Consider the following 13,742-nt stretch of genomic DNA (forward strand, 5'->3'; position numbering starts at 1 on the left):
ATGTAACTTTGAACTGTGATGTTCGATCCATTTTGAAAATATAAATGATCTAACTTAAATTAGTAAAATAACTTAAAATATCTTAAAAATTAGCTATTTTCAAAAATAAAATTATTGAAGAATAATTGATTGTTTTTATTTATTTAAAATTACTTTTTGAAAATACTTATAAAAAATTTACTTGGAAAATTTCGCAAAAAATGGAGAAATTATTCGTAAAAAAAACTAATATGGAATTTTTTGTTTAAAAATTAAAATTTAGTAGAATAATAAATCTAATTCTACCAATTCTTTTAGCTTTTGACTGATTACACCGCCGAACCAACCCGATCCGGTCTCGATTATCATCCATGGATCCTTAAAAGAAATGATGAATCCTTAAAAAGGAGATAAAAAAACTGGAAAACACAATTGAACAAGGACATGATATATAACAGGAATCAATCAAATTCAGATTTGGCTCCAATTTTATAGAAAGACTTGATTAAAATAAGAGTCATAGCCTAGTAATGAGATTTTTTTTTTTTTTAAAAAGTCAGTCCAAAATTTGTCCTCTAAATGTCACATGGAGCCTAGCAACCGAGATATTTTTAGGTGAAAAAGTAGGAAAACATGGACGCCAACACGAGTACGTTCGGTTTTATTTGGAAGAACATATCTCCATGCTCATTTGAATTTGCATCACATAAAAGGTGTCGTGCCAGACATGGATACTCTAATAAAAATGAAAAATCAGAGCACCATAGCCATCGATCCATAGGCAGCTTCCCAATTAATGCGACTGCCCATATTATTCAACCTGAAACGAAAGCAACGGATACCATGTAATTTAACAGAGGCTAACAAATAGATCCAGAGCAGTAAAGCTACAAACATGAACATTCCAACAGAAGTGACATGCCTCATACTCAGGATTACTAGCTTTTCCCACTTGAGAGTGTAAACGAGACGTGTGTATGTAAACTATTAGAACTCGGTCTGAAAGAAAACTCAGAATTAGGCTTGGTCATTGAGGTTACCAAATTCTATTACACACATACCAGCACCTGACACACGTACCCAAGTCCAAGCAACATAGGACCAAACTAATTGAATAAACTGATTTTCAATTCGAAACCAGCTAAACCAAACCGAATTATAATGGTTTCGGTCGGTTAAATTAGTTTAAACTGATTAATGTTCACCCTAAGAATTACTGAAACTATAAGCCCTCCCAAGTCAAACACCTACACACATACCAGCACCTGACACCTGTACCCAAGTCCAAGCAACATAGGACCAAACTAACCCAATAAACTGATTTTCAATTCCAAACCACCTAAATCAAACCGAATTATAATTGTTTCGGTCGGCTAAATTAGTTACCCTAAGAATTATTGAAACTACAATGCCTCCCAAGTCCAACTACATCTCTTGGACACAATTTGCCGAGACATTTATGGCTACTTCCTCATTGCTTTTGGAAAGCATTTTTGAAAAGTTCTGTGAAAAAGTGAATATGAAAAGTGTGGTTTAAAATTTAAGTATTTAATATTATAGTCAAAAAAATACTTTTGAAAAATAAAATATCCATTTTAGACATGATACCGTGAAGTAAAACTATGCATTCAAATAATGTTCAAATTTGTTAATATTATGATATTTTAGTAAGAATATAAAAATAATTTATTGTAACTCATTAATATTTTAATATATGAAGTATAAATTTTAAATATTTGTAAGCAATGAATATTAATTATTTGTAATGTTTAATTTGAATATATAACCTATATTTTAAAAACAATTAAAATATAGCGATTATAAAATTAAATATATAATGTTATGTATTTGAAATAAATTTCAATAGGAAAATAATTATATACCCAATATAAATATTAAATAAAATATATTAGATTATAAATAAGGGATAAAAATGTCATTTTGGCTCCAAAACTGCTTTTCCAAAAGCAACAGCTAAAAAAAATTGCACTTTTGACTTCAAAAGTTGTCTGTTGAGCATTGCTTATGGCTCCAAAAACACTTTCAAAAAGCAATGAGAAACAAAGCCTTAGAATAAAACAATCCATTCAATAGAACAACAATGGCCAGTGGAAGTGATTTTACCTATCAGCAGCAAGATGGCCAACTTGAAGATAATAGAATGATCTCTCCCACAAACAACAACACTTACCACATTCTGAATTTTCGAACCATTAGAAAGACATGTTTACGGTACATAAATATCTGACTGCAACAAAAAAATAAGAATGGTTAGAAGCAAATGTGGTATACCAGAGCAGAAAATGAAGGTAATCAAATAAACAACAAAGAGTGCCCCTACCTCTAGAGGGAAAAACGAAAAAGAAATTTTATTCCGGTAACCTCATTTGGACCTCTACCATAGAATTTGGCACCAAACATCTTTTTCATATATTCTTTCAACTCATCTTGATTAATCATATGTGTATACCATGACATGTACTATGGTGGTTTACCTGCACCAATAGAAATAAAAGATGTAAAACTGAAAGATAACAAAATCAGAATGGATAAGGGCAAGCTATGTTCCTCCGACTCTTAATCTTTCTTGAAGTACCCATATCCAATGCCATGTTTAACAAATATTCAGACATTGGTATGCAAATATGACACCATTGTCTAATGGGTATGCAAATATAACAGAAGCATACCCATATCCAACATGTAACAGAGTTCGACTAACATAAAGGGCAAGGGAAAGAAGGGGAAAGAATATTGCCTCAATGTTGCAATTTTGTTTTTAAAGCAGACAAGAGAGGCAAACTTGAGATTGTGAACTACAGTGTTCTGCTTTATGATGCTTGAACTGATAAAATAGAAGTCCTTGTGGCAAAAGGGTAAGCAATTGCTGCTGCATATCCTAGTATTTTTCTCTAAGTAAAATTGTATTAACAAAGTAATTAGTGAGGTGACCCAAAACTCCCTCCGAGGAACATTAATGCCAAAACAATGGCGAACTCTACTATTAGAATTCTACCGATCTATGCTTCAACCTATAGTGGGATTTCTCTATAAAAAAATTTATTCAACCATAATTCTTTTGGAGTGTGGTCACCTATTTTTACAAATTGGAAGAATATCAAATATAAGCCCTACAAATCACATCTTCAATACCATCTTGAGAAGATAATTAATAGAGCATGTTCCATGTCAAAATGCAATTGAAGCTTGTGAAAGAATATACAAAAAATCCCAGATTTATCTTGCATCACGTACGTGTAAAATGGGTGTTAGAAAGCAGGCACTGGTCAGCTTCTAAATATAATTGTTATGCATTGCAGCAGGCAAAACTGAACATTCCATTTCTTTTCTCCTCAAGGACTTCGTCACCAAGGATAAACCATAAAAAGGAAAATTCCTTCCTAGTATAAATCATGCTCATTAACCACTTTCTCTTTCTTAGTGGATAACGGCTTCCATTGCAAGGCGTATCAAACGTAGCAGCCCCTCTATGTCTTGGAAGCTAAAATCAAGAGCCTTTTTCACAGAATATATAACCTCTCCCTTCTCATCCCCTGACAAAATTGATTTAGAATGTGCAAAAGCAATTCGTGATTTCCTCGAAGCTTCCATGGCATAATTTACATCCTGTGCCTGCAACTCATATCACATTTGATTTTGGTCATGATGGAACCCTCATATAAGATATACAAGCCAGAAAAGCATAGAATGACAATCTACGATCATTAGAGAGAGACAAAAGACAATTCATTAAAGAATCTTTTGTGCACAAAGTTTTAAAACACATGTCCAATTTCAACATACATAAACCGGTAGTCTTTGGTTCAAGGTATAGGGGAAGAAAGGGTTTGTAAGAATGTGACAAAAGCTTTTGGGCATTAGACCAAAAAGAAGAACTATTATGAGGAAAAGGTTTGCATTTGTTGGGGAGGGGATGTTCAGTAATGCTTTCAAGTGCATACCATTATAAACACATGAGTTGCACTTTCAAAATCACATACAAGCAAAACTACACTTACAAAATTGAGGAACCGCACAAAGTTAGGATGGTTTCGAGCAGAAATAACATGATTTGCAGCAGCCTGGGGAGGGCTAACACCTTTTGAAAAAGCAACCTTGTCTGCTGTTGTTGGGTGGTTTAAATTATCAACATCAGAGGCAGAAGAAGAAGGAGACTCGCCTGATATCAAAACATCCATCAATATCAAGAAAAGAAGTTATATTAGCTGTCAATTTGTCTCATTCAGTGAAACTTTAACATTTACAAATAAATTTAATGTCCATAAATTAACATACAGAAGGGAAAAAAAAAGATGAAAAGGGTCTAGGGAGATAGAAGTACGATGAGCAGAATTGAAAATATCTTTTGATATGTATATATTCCGACAGGGCCAGCCTAAAATAATAACATCTTAAATGTCAAATAGCAACTAGACATTCTCTCTTCGGGAACTCCCACCCCACCACCCCCCAAAAAAAAAAAAACGAAATTCATGGGAAGTAAGCTGAATATTTATGCAGTGCAATCAATTTCTGCTTTGCTACTAAAAACTTAACCTTCTCAGTTTGAGGTATTTTCATAAATTAAACAACAAGATTCCAGAATAAATATGCAAGGCTGCTGCTCCTTGATCACTAAGTACAGAAGAGCCAGAAACAACAATTACAAGTTTATGGGCTAGACAGAGAAGCATCAAGGAATGCAGCCAGTACAATCACTGGGTTCTTTGAATTACCAGGAGGAACCATTTGTAAAGCTGTCTGCAACTCATGTCGATCTCTACTTGCATTGGCATGAGAAGTATAGATGACTCTCATATATGCCACCTCTGTACACTTGTAGGCCAAAGAAGCAGCAGCCATTTTGTTTAATCTCTCATATTCATGGGCACAAAACCTGAAATATCAATTAGTAACCACACAAAAGTAAAAGAAGGTGCCACAAAAAATAAATCATCCCAAAACCAAATGCAATAACAGAAGATTCCACGTTGCAAGAAACTTTTTTAGCTAAAAGAAGATCAAGTTCAAACGAAGTGTTAAAAGAAAGAGAAAATGGACTATAACACCTAAATTTTAACTTACTCGAAGAGTTTTGCAGTGCTACTATATATTTGCATAGACTGAACCATCTCTCCACGCTTAGTACCCTCATTATTGCAAGATTCTAGTAGAGAAGCACAATAAAGAAACTTCAATGCTGCCTGGAAGTAAAGTCCGATGCTCTCCACATTTGATACAGAGTTCTAAGAGAATTTTCAAAAATCAGAAAGGATAAAATCAAGCTTAATAGATGCTAGGCCAAAATAAAAATGCAACAAATAATTTACAAGGAAACAACAAGGTAAAACCTTGACACGGTCAGCCATATGCTTTAAATCTTTAGCCTCCTTCAAAGCATTGGTAGCTGCCTGGTTTGAGGAGTCCTTTCTCATTGGACTAGGGGCATTAATGCCCCTGATCCTATGTCCAGTATGCCTTGAACTACAGTGCTGAGCCCCATTTTGACGATCAGCCTCCTTTATTTGTTTTTGTACCTTCAAAGCATCATCACTTTGAGATCCATCAGCTCTATTTCCCTTTTGGGACCCATTAGGGTGGGGGCAATGAGTCAGTATCTCATTTTGAGTTCCTCCGGAGGGTGGTAATGATGGTGAGTTCCCTCTCCCAGAAGCAATTTCTGCACGATCAGATTTGTCAGAATGGAATCTTTTCATATGCTTTTTAACATTGCCATCCTGCATGATACTCTTCTTCAGAGTGCACATTACATCTTGACCTCCAGTTTCATCAGGTTTAGCATCTGACTGACCAACATTTCTTTGATTTTCTCTTTTACTACTCTCACTGTATAGTTTTCCCATAGATTCTTTGTTATCATCAACAGATCTATTCTCACTTCCATTAGACTTAACTCCAAGCCTCTCCTGAAAATTATTTCTGCCATTCTTAGGTTTTACCTTACATAAAGGTGTACGACCTTGCATTTCATCCACATAATCAGATTTAAATTTCTGACTCCTATCCTTTGACCATAAGGACCCCTTGCCAGACTTTCTTGGCTGAGAGACATTGTCGTCACCATGTTTGTCATTCTGATTTTCTTCATCAAGGTGTTCATCTGCAGTTGTTAGTTCAATGTCATATTTAACCTCTTGGCCTAAATAATCAACGCTACCATTCATAAATTGCACTTTTCTGATATTAGAAGATTCAATCGAAGCCTTAGCTCTACTGCCACATAACTGACCACCATTCTTATCTTCTGTACCACATAAGCCACGTTGGGACAGAGTGCTATCTAGTTCTTGCCCACTATGGTGATTCTTTGAATGTATTTTTTTTTTCTCCAGCTTACCATTGTTTTTACTTGCAGAGGTATCCTTCTCCCCAGTCGTAGATAACCTGACCTTCTTTTCCTGCCTGTACTCATTTTTGCTGAACTCTTCTTTGGCACACACCATTCCATCCTGGAGGTGGTTCCCCATAATTTGATGGGAACCTGAATATAATTGATTATTAATACATTCATCAGCTTTTCTCTTCCTTGAAACTTCCCCACCTTCAAAATTTACCAGATCCACTGGTCCACCAGCCGAGGAAACCTGAACTTTGTGCTTTGGTCTTTTACCAGAGACCTGTTGTCTGTCCTCCGTATCCAACTTTGGAGCATTATAAGAAGAAAGTTGACTGGGTTTAGGTTGATCCTTTTCTGTAGATGCAGTTGGCAGATCATTACTCGTGCTAAGATCCCCCTTACCAGCATGCTCATACATTGAATTTTCATCAACAAGATGCAAACTTTTAGACTTAATTTTCTTGGACGCCCTCAAAGAATCTTGATCAGAGATCCTTTTTCCTTTCATCTTTGAAGTTCTGGCATCACCTAATCGCATGCATTTTATAAAAACATGTTATATAATTTAGAAAAGCAACTCTAACTTTACAATAAATATCTATTTAAAAAGAATACCTCCACCAGATCCATGTTCTGACACTTTATGCTTCTTTTTCTGCTTACTTTTGTGTTTCTTGACAGGCATGTCGCATTTTCTAGGATCACATAAACTAGATTCACTTATCACGAGAGGTTTAGTTATATCAGTTGAACTCCCGGATAGAACTGATGCCTGGATGTTCTTCTTCATAGGAGTTGGCCCATCCTTGTCCATTGCATTTGATATTTCTTTTAAACCATGTTTCTTCCTTCCAGAAGGAGGCATGGCATGTGAACCAGAACATTGTTGGTTTTGTTCAGGCTGTAAGGTATCAGCTGATTTTAGTCTGGACATAGTACTGTCAAGATTATTTTGCAAATTAGTTTGACTCGCTACAGCATGAACTTGATGCGATGTCAAAACAGATTTTGTAGTTTCCTCCTCATCAACACTGCAGTGGTTCATTGCAGGCCTAAACAATTACAACACAAACAATATTAGAGAGAGAATCCATCACAAAGTTAACCACCAAAACCATTTCATGTTCACTCCAACACCATATTAACAATACATTTTTTTTTGAACAACATATTAACAATACATATGTATGAAAAAACTAGGAGTCTAAACTCTGAACCATTATATTTATAAAAATTTAGAGGGGTGATAAAGAACCTACAGCCAGTTAAGCATGCTGCATACCCACTTCTCAGGTAAATCAGAAGGATTTAAGCCTATTGGAAGAAGGCGCCACTTCAGGCACTTGTCACAAGAAACCCAATTTTCATTTATCAATACAGGAGCTGCAGTTCCAAGGGAAGCCCCAACAGTGTTCACACTGCCAGAGTTAGAAGCACCATCCAATGTTGCTCCAGGGAATGATTTGCTTGCCAGTAAATCCTCTCTTTTCTTACCACTTCGTCTGCCATTATGTGAACTATTAATGGCTAATGTGTTTTTTCCAATCATATCATCTTCCTTCAGTTGATCTTTAGAACGAATTTCTAAAGAACTTGTTAGGTTCTCTTCATGTTCTGATCCTCCAACATCTCCAAAAAAATCTCTATCCCTATCTTCAGCCTTTTGAAAAGGTCTTTCTAATTTTTGGTCTCCCGAGTCCTTTTTGTTTGTATTATTGTTCACATGAGCAGTCTGCTTATTTTTCAGCATCAAAGAAGAACCAACCCTCAAGCTGTCTTTTGGTACCTCGGCAGCTAGACTGCCTTGACCAAGACTGCTTTTTGATTTATTTTTTCCACCAGAGAAGGTTTGCTCCTTGGCAGAAGGCAACTTCAGATTGTGTTGCTCCTGCAATGTAGCTTTCAGGTTGCTCTTCTTCCTAAAAGGATCTACCGCTTCACTATTTAGAGCTTTGCTACCTTTTGGAACATTAGACTCAGCTTTAACAAAATTATAAGTGTTTTCTGCTTTAATATACTCATATTTTCTCGTGCAACCTGAATTATCATCTAGAACACTTGTCTTTTGTTCCTCCAGAACCTTTTGAGCTGAACTAACCCTTGGATTCTCCCAACCAATATCTTGGGTAAGTATAGGCTCCACCGACTCCTCCACAGCTACATGATGTACACCTTTATTTCTTGCTATGCTATTATCTTTTACCTTGCCAACAGCAGAATATGGATTAGATAAAAGAGGAAGCTCTAATGTTCTTGAAACAAGCTCCTCACAAGCCAATGCATCAGTATCTACTTCCTTCTTTGACATGATACCATTGCCATTCTTTATTTCCCTTTTACTGCCAACCTTCCTTTCCACCAGAAAATCCTTTTTCTCCACTGAGTCTGAATTAGCTTTCTCATCTCCCAATAATATTTCATCACCCTTTCCAGAATTAGATATATTCTCTTTTAAGATTTTTTCCTCCACAATCAAGTTAAGTAGATGATCAGAGAGAGGAGACAATAGTGCTTCCCCAGGTACTGGGAAGGAAGTCATCAACTGCTCACATTCAGAATAAAAGAAAATATTTCAATCACTTTAGGTATATCAAATGTAAGAAAATACAATATCAAAGATGAAGAAAAACATTCCTTTAATGAGAAGAATAATAAATATTAAATGGAGGATTTACCTGAAGAATATTGGTTGGAGATTCAAATATGGGCTCTTGAGTTCCCCCATACATCCCTTCACTTTCAGAAGGGCTCTCATCTAAGGAGGAAGATGGTGAGACATCAAGGCCAAGACCACTGTAGATTGCAGCATTTTTTTGTGTCAACAAGTTGTCTGAACCCATTTTGATTCGTAGCTTCAATGTTTTCTGGTCTGGCAGATTGGAAACTTTCTTGTCCGCATATTCACACCTAGCAGCAACCTCATGAGCATGAGTAGATGTTAAGCTGACCTCTTGCTTAATTGAATCATTCGCATATGATGCCTTTAAAGCAGGGAGGGTTCCAAAATTTGTAGGATGACGACCATCCTATATAACAAAACAAACAAAGTGCTCACTTTAACTTGGACTTCTCAAATCAACCAACATCCTGCAAAAGATTCCTCCCTTATACAAATTGAACCATACTTTCAAGTGAGGAAAAGAGATTAAAGAAACTTTTACCTCCAACTGTATCGTGTTAGGAAATCTAGGTGCATTGCAATTCTGAACGTTCGGTGAACTTGTCGGATGATACCGGCCAGGAGAACGTTGATAAGTAGGTAAGAATGATCCATATCCACCAAATTTTGCCCCTGCACAAATGCCAAGAATCCAAAATCCGGAATTCATCAATTACAAACCATGAATTCCAACGTATTGACTCTTGACATAAAGAACAATGGTTCTCTTTTTCTTCCAGCTTACCCAGGTTTTCTGCAGATACTCCACCTTCAAAATCCTTTTGAAAATGTCCAAGAATATGTTGAATTTTCTCATCCTTAAAAAACATTACAGGAGCCACACATCACTAAAAAGATCATAAACACATGGAGAGAAACTAAGAACAAACATCAAAAAAGTTATAAGAGAGAGGTCTATATACATATAATCCTACACCAGTACACTAGCTCTTAGAAGCTAATCCTCTAAAAGCATTTATACTACAATGAGATCTATAAGCTAACTAAGGAGCTTGAATCTTACTCTCCTAACTTCCAATTAAGAAATTCCCATAATTTACCATAATAAAACATCACCAACCTTACATTGAAGCGAACATTCAAGAAATGCCACTTGAATTTTACTCTGCTAACCTATGTTGCTCAGACTCATCAATTGCCTTAAAGCTTAAGATACATGATTCACCATAAAAGGGTACAAGAGAAAGATACAGATGTGAGGAGTCGTTTTACATTTACTTTAATATAATATATACATTTACACAAATATAATTTGCATGAATTATTTGTTTGATTTTGATAGTTAATTTCAATTTAGGTGAATATTATAATGGATGAAGACCATATTGATATGTTGTCTATTTTTTTAGGTATGATTGTTGAAAGGGAAAACTGGTTAGACTAATATTCTCGTTTGAGCCATTTATTTTTAACTGAGCCTTAGCCTTAACCTTAATGATTAAAGAATCGGACACATACCCCGCACCCTTGTCCATGTTGTAGGTGAAGATGGTCATAGGAGCCAAGGGGGGCCAAAATTTTTTGAAAATTTTAATTAGGCCCCAAAAATATTTAAAAGTTCTCATTAAGCCTTCCAAAAGTTCTAAAAATTTTAACTAGACCCCTTCAGTTTTTTTTTTTTTGTAAATTCTCATTAAGCCTCTAAAATTTTGAAAGTTTTAATTATGCTCATCAAAATTTTTGAAAATTCTCAATTAATCCCCCAAAACTTAGTGGCAAGATCTGAGAGTGCCATGTGGTGTCATGCCAACACATGTGTGACTCCCATTTTGGTGAGTCTGAGCTATAGAGCTGCTAACTTCCAATAACGAATGTTAATTTCAAAATTACCATAATTAAGCATCACCAACCTTACATGGAAAAAAGTTACAAGCAATTCTTTCCCCATTAAACATGTGTCCAACTCACATCCAACAATTCAAAAACCCTAAAACCATTCATACACTACTACCAAAAACAAAAAGAATTATTTATGATCATGCAAGACACATTGCATAAAAAAATTATCTTCCCTTAATTAGATGCTTTATTATGATTATCATCTAAAAGAATTAATAAGACAAGGAGACTATATAAGGTAACTAATGCACATGAACCTTACTCTCTAACTTCCAATTACAAAATCCCCAAGGTTATATTCAACATTACCACAATAAAACATCACCAACCTTACATCAAAACAAAAGTGAAAAGAATGTCACTTGAATCTCACTTAGCTAACTTCCAATTATGAATACTACATTCAAGATTACCATAATTATACAAGGAAGCAAAGTTATGAGCATTGAACCCAGTGTTTGCTCCTGCAAAAGGTGTGTGAGTTGTAACAAAAAAAAATCATGTGCATTGCCTTCTCCAGTAAACATGTGTCTAACTCGCATCTAACAACTCGAAAACCATAAAATTATGAATACACCACTACATACACAATAAAAAAAACCCTTCATTTATGACCACGTTACACATGTAGTAGAAAACAATTCTATTCACCTAATTAAACCTCTCAAAAGCTAAATTCTTTAGATACGTACATCATAAACCACACAAAACTAGCAATATCGGAATAAAAAATTAAAAGCCAATCATAACTTATACAGAAAGTAACACAAACGGTAAAAACATTTAAACTGAAATTATAATATAAATGAAGAAATAAAAACGAGTCAAAACAATATAAATGAACATTGAATTTTTTTAAAAAAATATAAGCCAGCTTTTTGCAGATCAGAGGAAATAAGAACCAAGTTTTCTTACAATGTAAGAGAGAGAAGATAGATCATTCTTGGGGCCGAATGTGCCATCATAAGCATCGTCATTGTCATTATTTGACAAAGCCTCTCCTTCTTCAAGCTCAGTCTCTTCCATTTCTCTTGCACCAAAACCTAATCCTAGCCCCTTCCTCGTATCGTTACACCATAACGAAATCATTCAAAAAAAAGAGAAACATTTTTCTTAAGAAAAAAAGGAGAGTAAATCTGACCTGAATTATCAAATTCTCAAACGTAGTTTTCTATTATTCGAATCCCACGAGTCTTTTTCCCTACCATTTTGAACAACTCCCTAAAAACCACCATGAGGAAAGGGGCTCTTCTACCCTAATTTCCATAAAAAAATATAAACAAAAAACTCGATCACAAATTCAAACGCCTAATCAAAATTTTAGAATGGTTCAATTTCCGAAAAGAATATTAAAGCGATTTAAACTCAAGGATCTCCTCGAATTTTATTGTTTTGTAGTGAAATTTTTTGGTTCTTTTTTTTCGATTCGATCTCTTTTAGCTGGAATCAATAAGCACATAAGAAAATGAGAGAGAGAAAGAGAAACTCTCTCTGGTTTTGGTGCCAAAGCAGCCGCCTTTTATTTACTTGTTTATTTATTTTTATTTCTCCTCTCTCCTTCTTCGTCGTTTTTTGTTTTGATCATTTCTAAGTCTTTTTACTTTTCGAGGTGTATATTTTAGGTTTTTTATTTGAATATTAAAAAAATTTTATTGTGGTGGTTGATCTTGAAATCCGATTAAATTTGGTTAATTGGATTAAGAAGTGATAGATATAATTATTTAAATAATAAAATTCAACCAATTAATTAAAAGTTGTAAAAAAAATCGAAATCATCTCTTCAAATTTTAAAAAAATTGGTTGTCACAGCTTAATAATTAAGGGTGTTCAAATTTCAGTTAAAATTAAATTAATTAATTAAATTGACTTAATTTAATTAATTAATTTAATTTAGTCGGAGGTCGATTAATGATTATTTGAAAGTTGTTCAAAATCAAATAATTAACTAAATTAATCGAACTTAATAATTAATAATACAAATTATATGTAGTATTAATTCGGTTAATACGAATTCTCCCACTCAACAAAAAAAATCTTAAACTTGTTTAAATTTCTTTTCTCATAAAATGAGTGTTTTAAGGTTTCACCCATGGATATGTTAACTTATTCAAAATTTTATTTTTATTATTTTGGAATTTTTTTAAGATTTATGAAATTAATATTAATATTTTTTATAGTCTTAACAACAAAGAGATTGAGTTATTTATCTCGAATAATTTAAACTTTCTAAAGTTAGATAGATATATCCCGAATAATTTAAGGCATAATGATATTGAAATTACTTGTCATTTTGCTTGAAAAGATGGAACACATACATTTTTGGAAGTTGTCATTTTAATAACTAGTCTTCCAATCAACGGGCAAGTGATAATTAGAGATAATAAAATGGATGCAAAGTCAAGTGTTACTGATTTGTTGTATGTTGCATCATCTTAGAATGAGAAAAATTAGACGAGAATTGGGTGAAATGTACATTATTAGAAAGACTTGTCAAATTGGTCCTGCACTACATGCAAATATAGAGTAGATTGATCGATATGCTAGAGTTTGAATGCATTAGATCAAGATAATCAATTCCATTCTAGTAGTAAATCAGAGCAATTAACTCTAGGTTCCACTCTGGTGCAAACTTCCGTCGGTACTGACCATATCACTACGTACCTATCGAAATATGGTGTACCGATTGGTACAAAAAATATAAAATTAAATTTTTTATTATTTATTTTGAATTAAATGAATTGTGAATTTTGCAATATGCGTGGTATAGGATGATCTTATTGTTTAATTTATGCAATAATTTTTTTTAGCTTATTTATTTTAGTTTGCTTAATGGTGGATTGTATTTGTAGAGCTTATTAAAGAATATTTTCATGTAATTCATGAGTA

At 34.1% G+C, this 13,742-nt stretch overlaps 1 protein-coding gene across 7 annotated transcripts; it reads right to left on the minus strand.

The window, feature by feature from the left end:
- Positions 1-431: 431 nt before the first annotated feature.
- On the minus strand, positions 432-12,376 carry LOC107949744 (cysteine-tryptophan domain-containing zinc finger protein 3). Of its 7 annotated transcripts, none has more exons than XM_016884514.2 (15): positions 11,998-12,373; positions 11,772-11,905; positions 9,742-9,814; positions 9,499-9,629; positions 9,013-9,363; positions 7,597-8,879; positions 6,953-7,389; positions 5,331-6,865; positions 5,065-5,225; positions 4,716-4,876; positions 3,999-4,159; positions 3,235-3,612; positions 2,321-2,474; positions 2,104-2,227; positions 432-799 (listed from the first exon to the last, which is right to left on the minus strand). In XM_016884514.2, exons 2-12 carry the CDS (start codon positions 11,880-11,882, stop codon positions 3,418-3,420), a joined length of 4,599 nt encoding a protein of 1,532 aa, XP_016740003.1. In that variant the 5' UTR covers positions 11,883-11,905; positions 11,998-12,373; the 3' UTR covers positions 432-799; positions 2,104-2,227; positions 2,321-2,474; positions 3,235-3,417. The 7 variants fall into 7 exon arrangements, with proteins under 7 accessions (XP_016740003.1, XP_016739999.1, XP_040931663.1 ...); XM_016884510.2 differs by having other exon boundaries at positions 11,772-11,912; XM_041075729.1 differs by adding an exon at positions 902-978 and having other exon boundaries at positions 11,772-12,373.
- Between the last annotated feature and the right edge of the window lie 1,366 nt (positions 12,377-13,742).

The sequence above is a fragment of the Gossypium hirsutum genome, chromosome A08 (assembly GCF_007990345.1).
Source record: "Gossypium hirsutum isolate 1008001.06 chromosome A08, Gossypium_hirsutum_v2.1, whole genome shotgun sequence".
Taxonomy (NCBI): domain Eukaryota; kingdom Viridiplantae; phylum Streptophyta; class Magnoliopsida; order Malvales; family Malvaceae; genus Gossypium; species Gossypium hirsutum.